The sequence below is a fragment of the Apodemus sylvaticus genome, chromosome X, assembly GCF_947179515.1.
Source record: "Apodemus sylvaticus chromosome X, mApoSyl1.1, whole genome shotgun sequence".
NCBI classification, from domain to species: domain Eukaryota; kingdom Metazoa; phylum Chordata; class Mammalia; order Rodentia; family Muridae; genus Apodemus; species Apodemus sylvaticus.
The window spans coordinates 28,963,504-28,988,503 of NC_067495.1; the positions used below are offsets into that span (position 1 = coordinate 28,963,504).

The 25,000-nt window shown below is 42.3% G+C and overlaps 1 protein-coding gene and 1 pseudogene across 1 annotated transcript in view; one reads left to right on the forward strand and one right to left on the reverse strand.

Moving 5' to 3' along the window:
• The window catches only part of Ctps2 (CTP synthase 2), a 108,652-nt gene extending 88,714 nt beyond the window's left edge, over positions 1–19,938 (reverse strand). The window contains exons 1-6 of the mRNA XM_052170203.1: positions 19,836–19,938; positions 17,597–17,801; positions 11,703–11,873; positions 5,306–5,406; positions 556–672; positions 336–419 (exon numbers count right to left, since the gene is read on the reverse strand). Of these exons, the coding sequence (XP_052026163.1) occupies positions 336–419; positions 556–672; positions 5,306–5,406; positions 11,703–11,873; positions 17,597–17,801; positions 19,836–19,856 (699 nt within the window). The 5' untranslated portion in view covers positions 19,857–19,938. The remainder of the gene's footprint in view (positions 1–335; positions 420–555; positions 673–5,305; positions 5,407–11,702; positions 11,874–17,596; positions 17,802–19,835) is intronic.
• On the forward strand, positions 13,115–14,066 carry LOC127675708 (MKI67 FHA domain-interacting nucleolar phosphoprotein-like; annotated as a pseudogene).
• Positions 19,939–25,000: the final 5,062 nt, after the last annotated feature.

Sequence of the window (25,000 nt, forward strand, 5' to 3'; positions counted from 1 at the left end):
GGGAACCTTATAAATGACAGGGCATTGCATCTGGCCTGCTACCAATGGAGCCAATTTAAGGATAAAGAAATAATCTTTTCTTGGCTGCCAGATACAAAAAAAAGTTTACTGTCATAGGAACCATTTGAGAGGGACAAATGACTCAGATGTGTAGTTAAAGATTAAGGCGCTAAGAGTATAGCTCAAAAGCAAAACACATGCTTAGTATATGCAAGGCTCTAGGCTCCATCCCCAGAACCAAAACCAAAAAAGTAAATAAGCCATTGTTAGTGGGTGTTTTAGCTTGTGACATAGAGGCCCTTAAAGACAAACTTACCCCACTGTGTTTAACTCACCAGATCCGGAGACAATCCCAACCCTCTCAGCGCACGGACACTGTTTTGTGTGGGCTTGGTTTTTTGTTCTCCAGTAGCACTGGGCTAAAACGAAATGAGTCCCCATCAGTATCAAAGGACATCTAATTCATGTCTCTTGGATTTCAAATGTAGACCCCGTAAAATATCAGAGGAAAACTGATCAAAGTTACTACCCACATACTTATCTGGAAAAACCCACCTGTGGCACAAGGCTGACATGAATATTAGAGAAATTCTCTCTCTTTGCTTTAAACTGGAATTGTCGAAAGGCTTCCACAAATGCCATCCCTTCAATGTCTCCAATGGTGCCTCCCAGCTAAGGGAGAAAAAAAAAATATAAGACACAGATGATCAAACATCTCCCACAGCCCACAAATCAATGAAATGATTGTGTTTTGTTTTGATTTTTTACAGATAAGGTTGCTATGTCTAATCCTGGCTGTACTGGAACTCCTTACTCTGTAAACCAGGCTAGCCTTGAACTCAGAAGTCTTCTTGCCTTGTGAATGCTACAGAAAGGTATGCACCACCATCCCCAGCATTAGAAATATTTTTAATAAACTGAGGATAAGAACTGAAATTTAATATTTTTTAAAAAAACAGAAATCTATAAATACTTAAAATCATTAAAGTATGCACTTAAAGTGAATAAAATTTTATGACATTAAGCTAAACTTCAATAAAACTATTAATAAAACAGTCTGGTCTGGTGAGACAGCTCTCTAATCTCAGCACTGAAGAGACTGAGGCAGAAGTATCACAAATTCAAGACTGCCTGGAGTACTGGAGTACATATATCCTACCCCCCCCCCCAAAAAAGAAAGAAAGACCAAGGTAGGGTGACAAAGAGAAGCTGAGGCCTTGAGTTTGAGGCCTATCTGGACTTCACTGTAAGTTCCAGGCCAGCCTGGGGTACAGTGAGACAGTCTCAAAAAAAGAGAGGGCCTGGAGAGATGGCTCAGAGGTTAAGAACACTGACTGCTCTTCTGAAGGTCCTGACTTCAAATCCAGAAGCCATATGGTGGCTCACAACCATCCATAATAAGTTCTGACTCCTTCTTCTGGAGTGTCTGAAGACAGCTATAGTATACTTACATATAATAAATAAATAAATCTTAAAAAAAAAAAAAGAGCCGGGCGGTGGTGGCGCATGCCTGTAATCCCAGCACTCTGGGAGGCAGAGGCAGGCGGATTTCTGAGTTCGAGGCCAGCCTGGTCTGCAGAGTGAGTTCCAGGACAACCAGGGCTATACAGAGAAACCCTGTCTTGAAAAAACCAAAAAAAAAATATTATTACTGAAACATTTCTGATACTTCAGTACTTGAATGAATGTTCCTGATGGTGTAATCATTCAATGTCAACAATGTGTTTCCAATAAGGTTACTTAAAGCATTTCACTTTTAGATTGATATAAATTCACCTTTATCAAACTCAAAGTTAAAAACTAGATTAAAAACCTAAAGGCAATCCCACAGATTTTAAAATGACTATGCCAGCATTTGAGCATCTACCACAGAATCACTACTACAGGCAAACTGTTGGGAAGAACTAGAAACACATCATCCAGGTCTAATGGAACACACCTTACTCCACATTAATACACAGTGTAACGGCAGCACTCAGAGGGCGGAGGCAAAAGCCAATCAGGGCTACATTGTAGGGGAAAAACACTCATAAAAAGCTCTGGATTTTTTTAAACAGGGTCTTTTTTAAAATTAATTAATTAATTAACTTATTTAATGTGCGTACACTGTAGCTGTCTTTAGACACACCAGAAGGGGGCATCAGATCTCATTACAGATGGTTGTAAGCCACCATGCGGTTGCTGGGATTTGAACTCAGGACCTCTGGAAGAGCAGTCAGTGAGTGCTCTTAACCACTGAGCCATCTCTCCAGCCCTTAAGCAGGATTTTATAGAGCCCAGGCTGGCCTGTAATTTATAATATAGCCAAAGATGACCTTGAACTTCTGTTAAAAAAAACAAAGCCACACACAGAATCCCCAGCACTTGGGAGAACACAGATGGGGCTGGAGAGCTAACTCAGCCAGGGAAGCATGAGGACTTGGGTTTGGATTCACAGCAGGTGTATAAGGCTGTATACAGCAGTATATGTCTGTCACCCCCACATTCAGACGAGAATGTACGGGGTAGAGACAGGCAGATAGATCCCTGGAGCTTGCTGGCCAGCCAGTCTAACCAAATCAAATAACCAAACTGCAGGTTCTTTGAAAACCCATCTCAAATGATAAAGGAGTGAGCAACTGAGAAAGATAACCAACGTAGACCCGGCTTCCACGGGGATTCAAATATGCATGCACACATACAACCCAGACACACACACACATAAGTAAAATTTAAAAGACAGACCAGGCGTGGTGGCTATCACCTTTAATCTCAGTGCTCAAGATGGAGGCTAGTGAGGCAGGTGGAGTTCTGTGAGCTCAAGGCCAGCATAAAAGTTCCAGGCCAGCCAAGGCTGCACAAGCATGTTCCTGTCTGAAAAGTAAAAAAGCCTACACTTAAGCCAAAACTTATGGGAACATGTTCAAGGATTTTGTCCTTTGTGTTTTTGTGGTGCTGGGGACATAATCCAGGGTCTCACATATGCTAAGCAAGTGCTCTACTACTGAACTATATATCCCTAGCCCTCTTCTGTTTTGTTTGTTTGTTTGTGGATCTAGGGGGTGTGACAGTCTAACTCTGTAGCTCAGATTGTACTAAAGCTTGCTTTGTAGCCCAGGCTAGCTTCGAACTCCTTCCCTAGCCTCTGGAGTGTTGGATATGGACGTCCAAAGCCCACTTCTGCTTCTTTTCAATGAGGATTCTATCGCTGTCACTGGAGAAAGAAGGGAGGTGACCACAACTTTAAATGTTATCCATTCCTGCCCTCATGTGGTCTATTGTGGCACTGCAGCCTCTCACCAGCTTGAAGTTCCCTTTACTCTGCCTCTAGGTCACCATCATCCCTGTGTGTGGAATAAGATAGTCCCTTCTTACCATAAGTTTGTGTTCATTAAATTTACAATTCCAAAGTAGATCATGCATATTTTAAACAACTTACATTATAATGTGCTCTTATCAATTGTTCTAGTTTCTTATTATTCTCAACCTTTTATTATACCCAACTTAGAAATTAAACTATTATACAATCTGAAGTGGTGGCATCCTCCTGTAATTCTAGGACTTGGGAAGCTGAGGCATTAGGACTGCTGTGAGTTATAGGCAAGCCTAGGCTACATAATAAATGAATCCCAGGCTAGTCTGTACCATAGTATGAAACTTTGTCTCAAAAAAAATCAAACCAAGATTTAAAAAAAAAAAAAAAACTTGATCATAGGTGTGATCATAGATGAGCAAGGTTTATATATGCTCAGACCAGGGAGTGGCACTATTAGGAGGTGTGGTCCTGTTGGAGTAGGCATGGTACTGTGGGTGTGGGCTATAAGACCCTCATCCTAGCTACCTGGAAGCCAGTATTCTCTCAGCAGCCTTCAGATGAAGATGCAGAACTCTCAGCCCATCCTGCACCATGCCTGCCTGGATGCTGCCATGCTCCTACCTTAATGATAATGGACTGAACCTCTGAACCTATAAGCCAGCCCCAATTAAATGTCCTTATAAGAGTTGCCTTGGTCACGGTGTCTGTTCACTGTTGGGAACTGGTGAGCTTAACTCAAGGCCCCCAGCTGAGCTGTTTGCACAGGTTTCTTGAGAGCAAAACATCCTGCGGCTTAGCTTGATTCCTGCTTTCCCGCCTGGTGTGGTAGGGACTTCCCAGGTGCCTGATCTATGGCTATAATTGTTTTTCCCTGTTCCCTTCCCTGGCCTCTAGTATATATATTGCTGGTCTCTCAGTAAAGTTTTGGCATTCTCCTTGCGGAATGACCCGTGTCTGTGTTTTCTGTCAATCCCCCAGGCCTACGTCCGATACTCGGTACTGTGGCAGGCCCAGGCGCCATCACTTCACAGTAGTAAAACCCTAAGACAAGAGGTATCTATAATTAAGACATATATACATTAGTGTCTGGTACTATAGTTTTGTACAGACTGGGGGGGTGTGTGGAAGTTTAACTGTAAGAGAGAACTCCATGAGCGGGCAGTGGTGGCACACGCCTTTAATCCAGGCACTTGGGAGGTGCGCGCACACACACACACACACACACACACTTTTATTTTTTAGAGGAAACATCCTTGGTATAAACCAGGAAGGAAGAAACGCCCAGGTAGAAGGTAGTTTGCCTAGCACACTACAGTATACAGACATAAAGGAACGAAACAAGGTGAAGGCGGTCAACAAAGGGCACAGTCAATGCTGCTTTCTTAAACGGCAGCTATCACCTCCCCTCTCCACCATCCGGCCTTTCCCAACCCCATCTCTACTTTTCACAGCACTTTGCAAATATTTCTCCAATACAAGGAATTCAAATATGCTCTGGGATAGGGATGTAGCTCATGGTAGCATACGTGCCTAGCACCCATGAAGCCATGGACTCAATCCCCAACACGGCATAAGCCAGGTGGAGTGGCACATATCTGTAATCCTAGCACTTGGCAGAAGGATCAGGAGTTCATAGTCTTTAATGGCTATATATTCAACTAAAGGCCAGCCTGGGCTTCATAAAACCCTGCTGACAAATAATAAAGTATAAACTAATGGAGTATATTAGTGCATCTATAGGCTTCTCAGGGACAGAAACTCCATTTCTGGCTCCAGTCCCAACACTGACTTCATTACTCCTGACTTCAATACATCAACACCCGTCAGGCATACTCACCTCAGGAGAACATGTGATTATCTGTTTAATAACTGACTTGTGACCATCTCTGTTGGTCCCTGCTAGAACCCCACTTCCCAGCCTAGTTTGCAAAACCCAGAAGAGAGTGAATGAAACCTGGATGCTTAGGGACCCAGAGGACAGTAGCTTATGAAGAAAAGTTCCATGCTTGCCTCGATAACACATATCTGGGGATCTTCCTTATTGCCATCCACAGACACCTTGGCTTGATTCATAACCCACTCCTGGATAGCATCAGTAATATGGGGTACAACTGCAGAAAGAAAGAATAAACAGCACAGCAAGTTACTTCATGTTCATGAGAATCAAAGCATTTGGAAGTCCCAAATAATGTGAAAGCCACCAAGCAAATTAGACCAGCTGGAACTCTTATGCTCTTGTCTCCATCTCTGGAACCAGTATGGATGGGGGAATCTAAATCTAGTCATCTCCACAGGCCTTTGCTCTTGAAGCAGACCAGATACAGAGAACAAGAAACAGAAAGCAGAAGTACTATCTTTGGTGAGGATGAGAAAACATTAGAGTGGAGAGATGACTCAGCAATTAGTACTTCTGCTTTCCCACACAACCAGAGTTCAACTCCTAGCACCCATATCTCTGGTTCATAATTGCCTGTTACTCTAGCTCCAGGGACTCCAACACCCTCTTCTGGCTTCCAGGGGCACTCACACACATATGGCATACATGTGTATAATATACACAGAAAAAAATCTTTAAAAAAAAAACTCCTAGAGCTGGGCGGTGGTGGCGCATGCCTGTAATCCCAGCACTGGGGAGGCTGAGGCAGGTGAATTTCTGAGTTCAAGGCCAGCCTGGTCTACAGAGTGAGTTCCAGGACAGCCAGGGCTATACAAAGAAACCCCGTCTTAGTGGGGGGGGGGGGGAACCTCCTAGAATCTAACTATTATGTCATCTGAGAACTGGGTAAGGGAGGCTTCTGGGTAAGGCAGATGCTAGAATCTATGGCAGAAGATGGCCAGCAGCTCTACAGAGCTGGAACCTGAGTGCTAGAATAACAACAGTCAGTGGAGAGGTCCACTCCAGTTGTAGATAAAACCCACCCACCACTCACAGTGCTCCAGCATGGAGACTTCAAACCAGCGGGATATTGTTTCAGTTTTCTATGGCTTCTGTAATTCCCATGAACTAAAATATCTTAGTGATTTATTTATTTTTTGAAACAGGGTCCCTCTGTATAGTCACGCATGGCCTGAAGCTTGCTATGTACACCACACTGTACTTGAACTTGTGCCAATTATTCTGCATCTTTCTATACCACCATGCCCAACCCAGATCATAAATTTAATTGGTTTTCCTTTTTAAAATTAACTTATGTGTGTGTTTATTTTGACATTGTGTATGAAGAAGACACTGGATCCCTGGGTCTCCTGGAACTGGAAATATACACAGTTATTAGCCATCCATATGGGTGCTGAGAACCAAAATACGGTCTTCTGCGAGAGCAAGTGCTCTTAACCCCTGAGCAATCTCTCCAGTCCTTACTGGTTTTCATTTTTGGGACAAGGGCTCATATAGCTCAGGCTGACCTAAAACCTGCTCTGCAGGTGGACATGACTTTGAGCACCTTCCTGTTTCCACCTCTCAAATGTTGATATCACAAGTATGCATGCAATTCATGAACTTAGTAGGTTTTGTTTCTTTGTTTTGGGGTTTGGTTTTTGTTTGGTTGGTTGGTTTGGTTTTTTGAGACAGGGTTTCTCTGTGTAACCCTGGCTGTCCTGGAACTCACTCTGTAAACCAGGCTGGCCTCGAACTCAGAAATCTGCCTGCTTCTGCCTCCCAGAGTGCTGGGATTACAGGCGTGCACCACCACTGCCGGGCAACTTAATAGTTTAAAACAATAATTACTTGTGAGATGGCTCAGTGGGTAAGGGTGATTGCCAACAAGCCTGAGGACCAGAGTTCAATTCCCAGACGCCACACTGATGGAAAAAGAGAACCAGTTCCTGCAGTCATCCTCGGACTTCCATATATGCACTATGGCATGCAAGCATCCACAAAGATACACACACATGTGCATGCAAAATAAACATAAATGTAATAAAATAACAAGTCCAAGTATAAATCCCAGGATCTTGAAGGAAAATGACTGCCGTGAGATTAATGCCACCATGGGCTCCAAAGTAAATTTCAGGCCAGTACAGACTACTCTATGAGACATTGTCATTCATTTATACACACACACACGCATACTGGGTAGCGGTGGAAATGCATATATGCCTTTAATTAATCCCAGCACTTGGGGACAGAGGCAGGCAGGCAGATCTCAAGTTCAAAGACAGTCTATTCTATAGAATAAGTTGTTTTAGGACAGCCAAGGCTACACAGAAAAACCCTGTCTTTAAAAAATCAAAAAAACAAACAAACAAATAATAGATAAATAAATAAAGGCCAGGCATGGTGGCACACACCTTTAATCCTAGCACTCAGGAAAACAGAGTGTGCTGACTTGAATGAAATGCCCCCGGAGTCTTGGGCATTTGAATACATGGTCTCCAGTTGGTGGCACCTAAGAAGTAGGGCCTTGTTGGAGGAAGCATGCCACTGGAGGTGGGCTTTGAAAGTTTAAAAACCTCACACAGTTCCCACTATGCTCTCTGTGCTTCTTACTTGTTGTTCAAGATGTGAGCTCTCAGCTTGCTTCTCCCAGCAGCCATGACTATCTGTGGCTGTGTGTCTCCCACCCAATGAGAAATAAATGGACTCTTATTCCTATGCAACTATAAGCACAAATAAGCCCTTCTATAAGGTGGTTTGGTCAGTGACTAAATCACAGAGGCAGGTGGATTTCTGTGGATTCAAGGCCAGCCTGATCAACATAGCAAGTTCCAGGCGAGCCAGAACAACACTGTGAGGCGTGAGACAGTCTCAAAACCAACAAAATAAATAAATAAATAAATAAATAAATAAATAAATAAATAAATAAATAAATCAGGGCCTGAGGATATATAGCTCAGTTAGAAGAGCTCTTGCCTAGCCTGTATGAAGCACTCAGTTTGACCTATAACACTGCATAAATTGGTGTGGTGGTAAATGTCTATAATCCCAACACTTAAAAGAACAGGATCAAAGGTGAGGAGGACACAACATCTGTCCCAACACCAGGAGTTACTGGGACCAGGGGACCCAGGCACACAGGAACTCCACCCAACCAGTGGCACGGGTTCCTTCTGGTCAGTCTGGACTGGTACCCTGAGCAGCCCTTGGGCACAGATTCTGTAGCCAATCCCGTAACACCCAGAGGAAGCTCTACTCCCAGGCGTTCTAACACACCCAGGATCATAGGATCCCGGGAGCTTGGTCACATCAGGATCTCAGGATCCCAGATGCAGCTTGACTCCCAGGAGCTCAGACAGGATCACAGGATCCCAGAATCACAGGATTACAGAGACAGTTTGAGCCTAAGGAGTTCTGACACAACCAGGATCACAGGAAGGACAGGCTCCAGTAGATATAGCAAGGGCAGGCAGCACTACAGATAATCATATGGTGGGAAGCAAGCATAAGAACATAAGCAACAGAAACCAAGGCTACTTGGCATCATCAGAACCCAATTCTCCCATCATAGCAAGTCCTGATTACACCATCACACTGGAAAAGCAAGATTTGGATCTAAAATCACTGCTCATGATGATGATGGAGGACTTTAAGAAGGACATAAACAACTCCCTTAAAGAAATACAGGAGAACATAGGTAAACAGCTGGAAGCCCTTAAAGAAGAAACATAAAAATCCCTTAAAGAATTTCAGGAAAACACTATCAAACAGGCAAAGGAAATGAACAAAACCATCCAGGATATAAAAAATGGAACTAGAAACAATGAAGAACTCACAAAGGGAGACAACCCTGGAATTAGAAAACCTAGGAAAGAGATCAGGAGTCAAAGATGCAAGTATCAACAATAGAATACAAGAGATAAAAGAATCTCTGGTGCAGAAGATACCACAGAAAGCACTGACACAACAGTCAATGAAAATGCAAAATGCAAAAAGCTCCTAACCCAAAACATCCAGGAAATCCAGGACACAATGAGAAGACCAAACCTAAGGATTATAGGTTTACAGGATTATAAGAGAGTGAAGATTCCAAATTTAAAGTGCCAGTAAATATCTTCAACAAAATTATAGAAGAAAATTTCCATAACCTAAAGAAAGAGATGCCCATGAACATACAAGAAGCCTACAGAACTCCAAACAAATTGGACCAGAAAAGAAATTACTCCCACCACTTAATAATCAAAACACCAAATGTACTAAACAAAGAAAGAATATAAAAAACAGTAAGGGAAAAAGGTCAAGTAACATATAAAGGCAGACCTATCAGAATCACACCAGACTTCTCACCTGAGACGATGAAAGCTAGAAGATCCTGGGAGACCCTAAGAGAACACAAATGCCAGCCCAGGCTACTATACCCAGCAAATCTCTCAATTACCATAGATGGAGAAAACAAGATATTCCATGACAAAACCAAATTTACACACTATCTTTCCACAAATCCAGCCTTACAAAGGATAATAGATGGAAAACACCAACAAAAGGAGGGAAACTACACCTAGAAAAAACAAGAAAGTAATCTTTCAACAATCCTAAACAAACATAATTCTACCTCTAACAACAAAAATAATGAAATAACACTTTTCCTTAATATCTCTTAATATGAAAATTAATATTACCAACATATCCTAATCAAATGAAATTCAAAAACCCAAGAATTAGAAATTTGTTGGCTGTCACCCAGTGGTCTAATTTAGTAATTGGAGAAATATGTCGAATATTGTACAATCCATATACACTTTCTGCTTGTTTGTACTTGACAGTGTCTTGCTGTGTACACACAATGGTCTTGAAATCATGCTTCTCCTATCTCAGCCTCTCTATTAGTAGGATTGTTTATTTGATGTTTTTACACTATACTATGGTTTTAAGAACAGCTTACATATTTCAAAATTATTTATACAGCCAAAAGAAATGTAGACAATTAGCCGGGTGGTGGTGGCGCATGCCTGTGATTCCAGCACTCTGGGAGGCAGAGGCAGGCTGACTTCTGAGTTCGAGGCCAGCCTGGTCGACAGAGTGAGCTCCAGGACAGCCACAGCTACACAGAGAAATCCTGTCTTGAAAAAAAACCAAATCCAAAAAACCAAAAAAAAAAAAAAAAAAAAAAAAAAAAAAAAAAAGAAAGAAAGAAAGAAAGAAAGAAAGAAAGAAAGAAAGAAAGAAAGAAAGAAATGTAGACAATTAATTTGGGAGGTGGCTTGTAAGAGAACAACAAAGAGTGAGACTGAAGGTTTTACTTGATATTTATAATTACTGTATCAATTTTGAAGAAGATGACCTTATAAGTTATTCTTTTTCTGAGACAAATTCTTTTCTTTTTTTTTCAATTTTTATTTTTTTTATTCAATAAATTTTTTATTTACATTTCAAATGATTTCCCCTTTTCTAGACCCCCACTCTTTTCTTTTCAAAGTCATCACAGCCAGTGAACCAGAATCTTACCCTCACCTAATGTCTCTGCCACCCTCCAAGCAGAACCATTGTTCACTGAAACTGTTGATAAATGACTCCATGGATAGACCATCTTAATACACACACCATTTCTTAAATGTTCCCTGTGGGGCTGAGAATGATGACAATCACTCAAGTCAAATAGCTCTGACCATAGCAGGAAATCTGTATCCAAATAATTGGATGCCTACAATTCATTCCTTGGCGAAGCAGAACTGTTAACTCTTAACTTAGCTACTATGGAGATAAAGTCCTTTGGTGATGTGAGGGACATTGAAGTACAGCTTTATTACAATGAACTCCAAAGTCTAAAAATTGTTCTTATTTTGGGTTTGTACAACAGTAAGAGCCAAGATTTTAAGCTCTACTAAAAACAAAACAAACAAACAAACAAAGACATACTTTATCTTTGTATGTTCATTTAATAACATGTCCATCATTTTTATGATTGGTATAAAATATATATTGTGTTGAATATAATAAAAATTTTAAAAAAGTAACACAAAAAATTGCAAAAAAAAAAAAGATGTAGACTGGAGGATCGTTACATTCAAGGCCATCCTTGGCTGCAGAGCAAGTTAAACACTATCCTTGGATACATGAGACCATTTCCAAAAAAGAAAATTAAAATTTAAAAATTCCAATAACAAAACATGAAAATATATTCAGGAATACTGGAGGGAAGGCAATCTTTAGAAAAGAGAGCAGAGGTGCTGGAGAGATGGCTCAGAGGTTAAGAGCACTGACTGCTCTTCCAGTGGTCCTGAGTTCAAATCCCAGCAACCACATGGTGGCTCACAACCATCTGTAATAGGGTCTGACACCCTCTTCTAGTGTGTGTATGAAGACAGCTACAGTGTACTCACATACACATAATAAATAAATAAATCTTTAGAAAAAGAAAAAGAAAAAAAGAAAAGAAAGTAGAGATTTCCGAGACCACAGTCTTCTCACTTCTGTTAAATACATAGTTTTCCCTGAGTGAACCCAGGGTCCATAATGTCGTGGAGTAAATACCTTGAACAGTTTTCCCCAGGTAATCACCGCGCCTCTCTTTGTTGATCACATGCTGATATATCTTCCCAGTGGTGATGTTGTTGTCTTTATAAAGATTAATGTCCAAGAATCTTTCATAATTTCCAAGGTCCAAATCAACTTCTCCACCATCATTTAAAACAAATACTTCTCCTACAATCAAAAAGCAGTGTAGAAATTAAAACTTACTCCTAGCAGGTTAGTTTCCAGTCAGACAAGGTAACTCATACCTGTAATCCCAGCACTTGTGAAGCTGTGGCAGAAAGACTGCAACGTCAAGGCCTTCCTGAGCAACAGAGAGAGTTCAGCACCAGCCTGGATAACTTTTAGAGCCCTTGCCTTTTTTTAAAGGTTTATTTATTATTATATGTAAATATACTGTAGCTGTCTTCAGACACACCAGAAGAGGGCATCAGATCTCATTACAGATGGTTGTGAGCCACCATGTGGTTGCTGGGATTTGAACTCAGGACCTTTGGAAGAACAGTCAGTGCTCTTAACCTCTGAGCCATCTCACGAGCCCTAGAGCCCTTGTCTTAAAAAAAGAAAAGCAAGGCTTGTGATGTAGCTCAGTGATAAAATGCTTGCCTAGCTTCTGTGAGAGCCTAGGTTCAATCCCTAGTACTTCAAAAGAAATAAAAATTCCCAGAAAGTTCCAAACAAAACAAGACTGCTCAAAGTGGCCAAAGTCCAATGCCAAGATGCATGGAAATTTACTCCACAGCATGAAATAGGATAAACTTCTCAAACAAAAAAACACAATCTAGGACTGGAGAGATGGCCCAGCAATTAAGACCTCTTCCAGAGGTCCTGAGTTCAATTCCTATCAACCACATGGTGGCTCACAATCATATGTAATGGAACCCCATGCCCTCTTCTGGTGTGTCTGAAGACAGCTGGACAGTGACAGTAAGTATATGTATACATTAATTATATATACATATATAAAAATATATGTATAAATAAATCTTTTTTTTTAAGTACATAGTCTTACAGAGGACCCAATTTTGGTTCCCAGCAACAATATCAAGCGATTCAAAACTACCTATAACTTCAGCTCTAGGGCATCCGATGCCCCCTTCTGGACTCCATAGACACCCACACGCACCCAAGCACATACCTACAAACATATACACAAGATTTTTTTAATCTTTTTTTTTTAATTTGGTTTTTTTTTTTGAGACAGGGTTTCTCTGTATAGCCTTGGCTGTCCTGGAACTCACTTTGTAGACCAGGCTGGCCTCGAACTCAGAAATCCGCCTGCCTCTGCCTCCCAGAGTGTTGGGATTACAGGCGTTCACCACCACCGCCCGGTGATTTTTTTAATCTTTAAAAAATACAAGTTATGACTTTCAGAAGCTCCATGTGTACAGACTTGAACAGGGTTCTCCAGCATGGCCTTGTCAGTGGGCCCCAAGAAGCCGAGTCTGGTACTGAACCTGCGAGAAGACTCACCTTTTCAGAAGGAGCTAAACAAGTCCAATGGTGCCCCAAAAAAAAGGAAAAAAAACTCAACGCTGGAGTAAATTCTCTGGGCCAGCAAACAACCTTCAACACTTTCTAAAAGCCATATCTATGACTACTTTGCCCAGTTTGGTGCTATTAGCAGATTCAGACTGTCCAGAAGTAAACGAACTGGAAACAGTAGAGATTATCTATGCCTTTGAGGAATCTGAGTCTGAGGACATTGCCAAGATAGGTGCAGAAACAATGGATAACTATCTTTTTGGTGAAAGATTTCTATCGTGTAAAGTTATGCCAAGAGAAAAAGTCCATAAAGAACTTTTTAAAGAGTGGAATGTTCCGTTTTATCAGTCACCATTTCTGGCAGTGAAATGCTATAATCAGAAATGTGAGGACATTTGCAAATGCTGAAGATGGAATATCGGTTTAAGAAGAAGGAAAAGTTATTCCAGAAGAGACTAGCTAAGAAGGGGATTGATTATAGTCTCCCTTCGTTGGTCTTACGTGATCCTAAAGGGATGTGTGTGGTTAAAAGGCATTCCTAACACTCCTGAGCATTCTGAGGTTAACCAGGTTTTACCTACCCTAAGAGAAAAGCTTTCTAGCGTGCCTAGGAGAAAGGGGAAGATGATTAAAAGGGGGGTCTGTAGAAACATTGGTAAGAACCGTAAGAGGTCTAAGAAGTTTGTGGACAGTCAAGGTCCCACAGCAGTTTGTACACCAACGTTTTTGGAAATATGAAAATCACAGATGACAAAAATCAGTGATAATGAAATCTTTTTCAAACTGCCTGTGCCCCCAGTAAAAGAAGGGGGGCAAAAGACTCTAACACCTGCGAGCCCTAGGGTGAAAAGACTGAGAAAAAGGAAGAGTGAGCAGTGATCCTGACAGCGACATCTTTCTGTGTACATACATTCTAGGCAGATGTGATCCTGTTATAAAGGCCTACTACTGTGTTTTATTAGGTGTGGTAACATACAAGTAAGGAAGAGACTGTTGCAGTCAGAATACATGGTTGTTTTTTGCCAGTGAGGAAAGCCACCGGGAACCTGACTGCTTTGCTCTTTCCTGTCCTGAGTTTGTATTCAGACTTCATAGCTCCTTTAGTTTACTATCCTGTCTGAAATTCAGGCCTAACTACTACCAGCAGTCCCAAAAGGATATGTTAGGCTTCAACCTCAGGCATCTGAACCTGGACGTTAAATGCAGGCGGAGAGGGAGAGAGCACTCCAAGTGGCAATAGATTTGCACATGCACCCAAGCACCGAGGAAGAATCTGAAATGACTTGTTCATTCACCCATAATTAATTGCAAATGAGCTAGTGTGTAGGCTTCACCAGTTTCAGCAGTTGTATTCAAAATTCAAGCAGTGACCAAAATTTCTATAATTTATTTGCTTACAAGCGAACCTAAGAACTTTGGGATGTTCCTATCTGTGCCCTTTCTGTGCTTTGGTATTGCTAATTCAGATTGGTTGACTAGACCTATCAATCACCTAAAAAAAAAATGCAAGCGACCACAACCTAATAAGTCCTTTACAAACAAAACCAAATTCTAACAAGATACGCTTTTTGCTTGTTTTATTCTCAAGCTAGTAAAATTTTAAAAAAACAGAAACTATACCTAGGCACAAACATAATCTTCAATTTTCATTTTTTTGGGAAAAAAAAGGACAGTAGCTATAAATATATGAAGACATACTATATTTTTAAAACTTGTCAGATTTTAGACAAGAATCACCCTCAAAACCTCTAGCAAAGACAGGCACAGTGGTGGACGCCTATGGTCCTAGCCCTTGAGAAATGAGGTAGGAAAGTCCCTGAAAGTTTGGAACCAGACTAGTATAAGCAGTTTCAGGACAGCCAGAGACACATAGTGAGATCATGCTTCGAAACACACATTACAGGGCTGGAGAAATGCCTCTACAGAATACAGCACTTACTGCTCTTCCAAAGGGCCAGAGTTACATTCCCAGCACTCACTGTCTAGAACTACAGTTCCAGGGGACCTGAGTCCCTTTTCTGGACTCCTTGGGTACTAAGCACACATGTGGTACATATACATACATACATGTAGGCAAATACTGACACATAGACTAAAAATAAATCTTAAGACCAGGAGTGGTGGTAATTTACCTTTAATCTCAGATGCCTGTGAGTTCAAGGCTAGCCTGATCTACATAATGAGTTCCAGGTCTACATAATGAGACCCCATCTCAATATGCATGTATATGTGCATGTATGTATATATGTGTACATATTTATATATTCAATATACAAAGAAATAAGTAAATCTATTTAATGAATTATGTGGGCTGAGGTTGTAGCTCACCTTGAGGATCTGGATTAGATCTCTGCGTTTAAAAAAATGTGTGTGTGGTGTGGTGTGGTGTGTGTGTGTGTGTGTGTGTGTGTATGCTTGAGCATGCACAGGCATATCAAAAGCTTGGGATGAGCCGGGCAATGGTGACACATGCCTTTAATCCCAGCACTTGGGAGGCAGAGGCAGGCGGATTTCTGAGTTCGAGGCCAGCCTGGTCTACAGAGTGAGTTCCAGGACAGCCAGGGCTACACAGAGAAACCCTGTCTCAAAAAACCATTAAAAAATAGTTATGTACTTTTCTGGCTGCATGTAAAAAAAATATTTGAGGGCCTACAAGATAGCTCAGCAAGGAGGGGTACTTGCTGCTAACCCTGATAACATGAATTCAGCCCGAGACCTACATAGTAGGAAGAGAGCTAACTGCCGAAGTCGTTTTCTGACTGCCACATACTTTCCACGGAGTGTACACACACAAATTAGTAAAATACAAGTACATACAAAAAAATTTACAGTGAATACTTTTTTGGTGTGTGTGTGATATAGGTATGTGTTCCTGTGGATACTGTACGTATAAACACAAAAGTGTGCATGTATATGCCTGCCCATTCATGTAGAGGCCACAGATGCCTCGTTCAATTGCTCTGAACCTGAATTAGTCTCCTGATGAAACTGGTAATCATCCATTCTGCTAGGCTAGTTAGCCAAAGAGCTCCAGGGATCCATCTGTCTCTGCTTCATGAGTACTGGAGTTTCAGATGCGTAACACCACGACTGACTTTTACCTGGGTGTTGGGGGATGTTAACTCACCTCTCTATGATTATATGACTATATTACTGAATAAGAAACATCCAGACCCTTGTTTTTCTTGGTTTTTGTTTTGTCCTTGTTCTTTTGAGATTGGGTCCCATGTAGCCCAGGCTTGCCTTAAAGTTGTAATTGCTAAAATCAGGGTCGCACGTAGCCCAAGCCAGCTCTAACTATGTAGCTGACTAAAGCAGGCCTTGATTCCTCCCTGAAGCCCCATTTCTTCTGTCTCATCTCTCAAATTCTGGGATTATAGACACTTGCTACCAAACTAATCCATACATATCAAAATGCCTGGCTGTGGTGACTCAAACCCATAATCACAGAACTTAGGAGATTGAAATGGATTAACGTGAATCCAAGGCCAGCCTGGGCTACAGAGTAAGTGCTAGGTTAGCTTGGGCTACAGTATGGTCAAAGAAAACTGCCAGGGCCAAGGAGATGGCACAGTGTATAAAGCACTTGCCACACAAGTCCAAGGACATAGTTCCGATCCCTAGCAGTCACACAAATGTCAGGTGGGCACAGCACCCTGCCTGTGATCCTAGCACTCCAGCACTCAGCACACTAGCTGAGACTAGCTAAATCAACAAGCTCTGGGTTCAAACGAGAGAGTCCACCTCAAAGTATAAAGTGGAAACGACCAAGGGAGACATCTAAAATCAACCCCTTTCCTCAGTATTCATTCATGCTCACACACACACACTTACACACACACACACCCTCCCCTCAAGCCATCTAAAATAAAGTCAATATTTATCACAGTTATTCCAGCAGTGGGAAATGTTAAGAGGAATGTATTACCTTTATGATAAAATAAACTAAGCTCTAGTCCATAGAGGATTTATTTCCAAAGACTTGACTATGTAGAAGGCCATCAGTGATCTGAAATATGGACCAACGGCCATAAGAAATTTCACACATTTCTAAGGTATGATCCAGCAAGTCTACTTCTAGAAGTCTACCCTAGAGAAGTTACCCAAAACACAAGACAAGGGGCTAGAGAGACAGCCCAGCAATTAGGAGTATTTGTTGCTCTTGCAGAATACCAGGGTTAAGAAAGTACCCATAGCTCACATCTACCTGTAACTTCACCCAGTTCCACAGAACCTCTCTCTCTCCCAGCCTCTGTAGGCACCTGCAAACACATAGCATATACAGATACATATGCACATAAATAAAAATTTAAACACACATACACAGAAGAAATCACTGCAAACTGTGTGTATTTACTTTAGCAAATTAAAAGTTTAAGGCTTTAAAAGGAAAAGATTCATTTTCATACCATGTTCATAAGGTGAGAAAGTTCCAGCATCGATGTTAATATAGGGGTCAATTTTGATGGCAGTAACTCGGAGTCCACATGACTTAAGAATGGTCCCAATGCTGCTGGCGATGATTCCTTTACCAATGCCTGAGATGACCCCACCAGTAACCAGGATATACTTCATTGGCGTGCAAATGGGTGACTGCCAATATCCAGATGCAATCTGAGAAACAACCAAATTAAGAATTAGAGTTGAAAAAAATTGGACAAGATAGCCAATGCCTATAATCCTGCCTCAGGAAGACAGCTCCGAGTTCAAATCCAGCCCAGGCTACATAATTAGATCCAAGCCAGACTGTGCTACAGAGTAAGACTCAGTCTCAAAAAAAAATAAAAAATAAATAAATAAAACAAAAATATAAAGTTAGCTAGTATGGTGGCACACTCCCTGAGTCCCAGTACTCAAGAGACAAAGACAGGTAGGTCTCCATAAGCTCAAGGGCAGTCTAGTCTGCATAACCAATCCCAGACAAGTTGTGGCTACACAGACCTGCCTCAAACAAACAATCAAAAACAGAGAGAGGGAAGGAGGGAGGGAGAGAAGGGGGGAAGGAAGGAGGGAGGGACAGACAGACAAAAAGAGAGGCAGCAAGGGAAGGAGGGAGGGAGGAGGAGAGAGAGACAGACAGAAGACAGAGAGGGAAGGAGAGAGGGCGGGAGGGCGAGAGACAGAGGGAGAGAGATAGAAATGTAATGGATATAACAATTTACTTGTGAGCTATATATCACAGCTTTGTACTAAGCCTGGGGGTGGGGGGAACTAATTAAAACACATCTCTGTTCGAACTTACCACACCTGCATTTTCACTCCACTGTGCAGGCCTCCACCAACAGAAACATCAAGAGACACCTTCCTAATGATGCTCATTTTAAAAGTAATGTAAATCAGACACAAAGCATACTTACAGGATAAGCCCGAATTATGACGTTAGCAAAACTAAGCCAAGACGATGATCATCAAAACAGCGCAAGGGGGCGGGGTAGGAAAATGGACTGACCAGAAAAAAAAAAAAAAAAGAGCACCAAGGACCTCTGTGGGTTGATGAAAATGGTCTAAATCTAAGTCAAACCCCCACAGACCTGACATAAAAGGGTACATTTCATGAGCATAAAGTACACATCAATTGTTTTGAAAACGCCTCCCCCAGGCGGGAGAGCTTAGCACTCTGAGGCCAGCTAAAGGGGTTGTTGTTTAACCTGTACGCTGGTGCAGAAAGCCTACTCAAAAACCGATTCATCCCTGCGGACCTCGCCCCACTCCGTCTCGTGGTTTCACTTCCGCCAACGCCATCTCTGGGCTCCACAAAGCAGAGAAAAATGGGGCTTGAGGTGCTGAATCCAGCGCTGAGAGGCACACCCCAGGGACGCGCCGATTTCGGGTTACTAGCTACCTCCAGGAGACAGGCTCCGACAGAGCACTGGGCACTAGTAGGCGTCGTCCCCACCCCACCCCCACCCCCACCCTGTCTCCAAGGCCCGTTGGATCGTCTAGGTTTTCGAACATTAAGTGCAAGATGCGAATGGCCGTGGGCTGGGCGTGGGCACCAGCGGGAAGGGGACAAAAGTGCCCAGGCCCCAAATGTGCTGTGGGCAAGGCCGAAATGGCCCCGGGGGACACATGGTGTTCTGGGCACGGAGGCCTGAGGGGGCTTGGGAGAGGCCCAGGAGGGGTGTTACCTGTGCAGCGGTGAGGGCGCCTGGAGGGTGGCTCACGCAGCTCCACCCAGCGGCCAGCCTGGCGCTCACCTGTCCTATGGGCGCAGGGACAGCATCCAGGGCTCTCTAGTCACCACTCGATCCTACCTGCCCCCAGAGACTGAGGAATCCTCACCCACCTTCCCCTCGCCGTCCAGCCGCCGGACCAGCTGACTCACGCTGGTTGTGAAATTGGGAGTGCTGCAGCGTTGAGTTCCAGCGATAGTACAAAACAAGCGCCTAAAAAGTGTTTCCTAAGGCACAGGCAGCTCCCATCACCCTCCGCTCTAGACGCCCTTGGCCCCAGGCCACAGTATGGGCCTGCCCCTCCCTCCCTTCTTTCCCCCTCCCTACCCCTTCCCTCCTCCCCTTCCTCCCCTCTCCCTCCTCCCCTCCCTCCAGTGGTTAGCTAGCTTCAGGCCAGCCTCGGAAGGCTCCAGGACTGCTCAGATTCCTGACAAGCCGAGCCCCTTGCTCCAATTCTCCCGCCAACTTCACTCACCATAAATGTTTGACCATCCATTACAGTGCGGCCCAGGGGCCCGCCACAGCAAACAGTGGGAAAGGAGGAAAACAAAGCAGAATTCTTGCCTGGGAGCTCACTGCCCCCCTACATGTCCATTGGTAAATGAACTTCCTTAGCACAAAGTTAGGAAGAGAGGAGGAGCAGAGCTAAGTAGAAGAGACGCTGGGGGAGTGTTTAGAGGATAAGTGTGGCAAAGGACACCCCAGGATGTTTCAGGTGAAGGAAAGGAGAAAAAAACAACTGAAAAAGAAAAGATCTAACTGGACACAGGTTTGGAGAACTGACTTTTATAGAAAAGCAGTGAATTTATTTTATTTTATTTTATTTTATTTTGTTTGTTTTTAAGACAGGCTAGGACTGGAAATGTAACTCATTTGGTAGAGTGCTTGCCTAGCAAATACAAGACCACAGGCTGAATCTTAATATACCCCATCAACCGCTATGGTAGTACATACTATATCTCAGCAAAGGAAAGTGGAAACAAAAGGATCACAAGTTCAAGATCCTCCTTTAGTACTTAGTAAATTCAAGGCCAGTCTGGGTTATGTGAGACCTCAGCAACAGTAAGAGGTCACTAGCTGACCTGGAGATCTGTATGCCGACGAGGCTTGTCTCAAACTTAGAACAATCTCCTACCCTTGTCTCCCAAATGATCACGAAATTTTTGAATAACAAGGATAAAACAACTCAAAACCTAGACAAGTGTTACTGAAGACCTAGTGGAGTTTAGAATCACAACTATGTACTAATAGCCAGCTATAATCTATACAAACCTAGATGTCTGACAAAACCAGTTTTATCAGTTGTGTCAAGTAGGACAAAGTGGGAGCCTCTTTAGAATGTAAATGTCATACTGGGCCAAAGGTCTAATCCTAGAGGCCAGAGGCTGAAGTCCACCAGAGTCAGCAGGGAGACAGGAAGGAGAAGGGACTGAAGAAGGCAAAAAGCCACCAATGAGTTTAGCAGCAGAAGGTAAGATCATGAAACTCAAGATTTCAAAAGAAAGCCAGGCTTGGTGACTTAGATCAGCCATCCCAGCTCTTGGAACTCAGAGAAAGGCAAGTTCCAGGCCAGCTGGGGATACAGATCAAGACTCTGCCTCAAATTGTTAAAAATAGAGAACTGGAGAGATGAGTCCACAGTTAAAAGTACTTAACTGCTCTGGCAGAGGACTCGAGTTCAGTTCCCAGCACCCAGACAGGTGGCTCACAAGCACCTATAACTCTAGCTGCAAGGGGAATTCCACTCCTCTAGCCCCTTGTGGCACTTATATCTGGCATCTGCATGCACCAGCACACAGAGACAAAACTGACAATAAAACAAATTAATAAAGGGGGAAGAGTGAGATGGCTCAGTGATTAGACACCACACAGACCTGAGAGCTCATGTTCAATTCCTACAACCCACATGTTGGAAGGAGAGAACCAACTCCCCTAACAGACATTCTTTGGGTTCTGCTTGGGAACTGTAACACACACACACACACACACACCATGCACTCTCAATAAAAATTAAAATCACAAAATTTAAAGGGGTTTGGGGTTGTAACTCACTTGGTAGAGTACCTGCCTAGCATACACAAGGTCCTGGATTTGATTCCCAAGGACCACGTAAAGCTCACATGGTAGCCCAGGTCTGTATTACCAGCATTCGTGAGAGGAAAAACAAGAGGATAAGGAGTTCCAAGTCATCCTCAGCTGTATAGTGAGCTTGAGGCAAGGCTGGGTTACATGAGAACCCATGGCAACAGCAAATACATAAATAAGGGACTGAAGAGCTGGCTCAGCCATTAAGAGCATTGGCTGCTCTTCCAGAGGACCCAAGTTCCGTTCCCAACAACCACATGGTGGTTTAGAACAGCCTGTAACTCCAGTTCCAGGGGATATTATATCTTCTTCTGGTCCCTGCAGGCACCAGGCATGAATGTTGTGCATAGAGATACATGTAGGCCGAACACCCACACACATAAAATAAATATTGCCACTCTGTTCACAATATGGAAACAACCTAAATGTCCTTCATAAGAGAAGAGAGATAAATACAGAAGGAGGGAGGGAACCAAAATAACAGTAACACTGCCTTCCAAAAGTCACAAAGCATCATATTATTATTACCTACTTAAAATTACATATAATACATATGAGTCTGTGGACACATATATAGTTTAAGTGAAATGTTCCCATCTGGGCTGACAAGAACCATAGACCATCTAACAAAACCCCAGACCCAGGCATGAGAAGTCCCCTTTTGATTTGTTAGTCAGTCGTCCAAGAGATTCCCAAAACATTATAAGCTATTGATGTTGGCCTTGGTGGCTTATCAGAAGTGGAAGAAAAATCCCTTTTGCTGAAGACACAATAGACTCAGAAACAGGCCCCAGACATCCCTGAACTAGATCTGACCTAGAAGCTTCCTCCCTGAGGACTAACTTTCATGGTACCAGAAGGTGCTACTCAGGCTTCAAAGGGAAGAAGGCACCAACTCTGTTGTAACACCTATGAACCACAGCAAGAACCAGCATGGCATGATAAGCTAAGGGTGCAGCAGTGGCTCACATACCTTTGTGGTAGCCAACAGCAGTCGAATTGGTCTTAAAACCCATTTAACAGGAGGGAAATCCTGCCTGGTATTGGAAATCTTGCCAACTGTCTGGATCTAGTAAAGTCATGTAACCTGGAGGGGAAACTATAGTAACTTAAAAAAAAAAAAAAAAAAAAAAAACAGTCCCCTAACTACATGCTATTTTTTATTGAAAAAGGAAGTAAAAACATTTTATATTAAAATTGAAGATTTACATAGAAAACATTTCTGATAAAATAGAAGAGATACAAAGAAAAACACGTTAAAATTAACATTTTGCACCAGGGAGCCAGGAGACTCCACAGCCTTCTGTGCCTAGCCCGCCAGGAGGGAGTGATCTCCCAGCAGGCTTTTACTTTTGACCTCAGAGGTGGGATCTCCATATTCTCTCTGGAGTGGACCCAGCTAGGAGCATACAGGGCCTGAGATCAGTGGAGCATCTGGGATGGAAGTCTTCCCGCCAGCCTCCATTTGTACCAGGGAGCTGGGAAACTCCACAGTCTTCTGTGCACAGCCCACCTGGAGAGAGACAGATCTCCCAGCAGTGCTTTCACTTTTGAGCTCAGGGGTGAGATTTCTACCTTCCCTCTGCAGGGGATCCAGCTAGCACACAGGGCCTAAGATCAGTAGAGCAGCTGGGACAGAAGTCTTCCCACCAACATTTGCACAGGGGAGGCAGGAAACTCCACAACCTTCTGGGCATAGCCCACCAGGAGAGAGAGATCTCCCAGCAGTGCTTTCACTTTTGAGCTCAGAGGGGTAAGGACACAGGCTTACAGGCCCACAGGAGGAACAAACTCCAGCCAGAGACAACAGTACCAACTAGCACCAGATGGCGAAAGGCAAGCACAAAAACCCTACCAACAGAAACCAAGGCCATATGGCAACATCAGAACCGAGTTCTCCCACCACAGCAAGTCCCAGACACCCCAGCACACCAGAAAAGCAAGAGATGGATTTAAAATTGTATCTCATGATGCTGATAGAGGGCTTCAGGAAAGACTTAAATAACTCCCTTAAAGAAATACAGGAGAACATACATGAACATCGGTCAACAGGTAAAAGCCCTTTAAGAGGAAACACAAAAACCCCTTAAAGAAATACAAAAGATCATGGATCAACAGGCAGAAGCCCTTAAAGAAGAAACACAAAAAATTCCTTAAAGGATTACAGGAAAGCACAATCAAGTGAAGTTACTGAACAAAACCATCCAAGATCTAAAAGTGGGAGTAGAAACAATAAAGAAACCACAAAGTGAGACATCTCTGGAGACAGAAAACCTTGGAAAGAATTCAGGAGTCATAGATGCAAGCATCAACAACAGAATACAAGAGATAGAAGAAAGAACCTCAGATGCTCAAGATACCATAGAAAACATTGACTCAACAGTCAAAGAAAATGCAAAAATGCATAAATCTGGTAACCCAAAACATCCAGGAACTCCAGGACACAATGAGAAGACCAAACCTAAGGATTATAGGTATAGATGAGAGCAAAGATTTACAACTTAAAGGCCCAGTAAATATCAACAAAATTGTAGAAGAAAACTTCCCTAACCTAGAGAAAGAGATGCCCATGAACATACAAGAAGCCCTCAGACCTCCAAACAGACTGGACCAGAACAGAAAATCCTCCTAGCACATAATAATCAAAACACCAAATTCACTAAACAAAGAAAGAATATTAAAAACAGTAAGGGAAAAAGGCCAAGTAACTTATAAAGGCAGACCTATCAGAATCACACCAAACTTCTCACCAGAGATGATGAAAGCTAGAAGATCCTGGGCAGACCTCATACAGACCCTAAGAGAACACAAATGCCAGCCCAGGCTACTATACCCAGCAAAACTCTCAATCATCATAGATGGAGAAACCAAGGTATTCCACAATAAAACCAAATTTACACAATATATGTCCACAAATCCAGCCCTACAAAGGATAATTGATGGAAAATACCAACACAAAAAGGGAAACTACACCCCAGAAAAAGTAAGAAAGTAATCTTCTCCCAACAAACCCAAAAGAAGATACCCACACAAACATAAAAATAACATCAAAAATAACAGGAAGCAACAATCACTATTCCCTAATATCTCTTAACAACAATGGACTCAACTCCCCAATAAAAAAGACATAGATTAACAAAATGTCTCTCATGTAAATCTTCAATTTTATTAGAAAATGTTTGTAATTCCTCTTTTAATTAATTTAGTAATTTCTTTTATGTCTACCATTTTATCTGCATTATTTTTCATGATAATCTTCAATTTTAATGTCTTTCTATATACTTCCTCTATTTTATCAGAAATGTTTCCAATGTAAATCTTTGATTTTATCACAAATGTTTCTAATTCCACCTTCAATTAATTAGAAAGTTTTTACATCAACCATTTTTTATGTAAAATTTTCCATGAAAGAGTCAAAAAATTGACACTTTCCATGGAAAATTAAAGAGTAAATGGTAGACATAAAAAACGTTGCTAAATTAATTGAAAAAAAGAAAATGTCCATCATTATATTAATTGCAGGAATTTCATAAATTTCATATATATATAAAATCA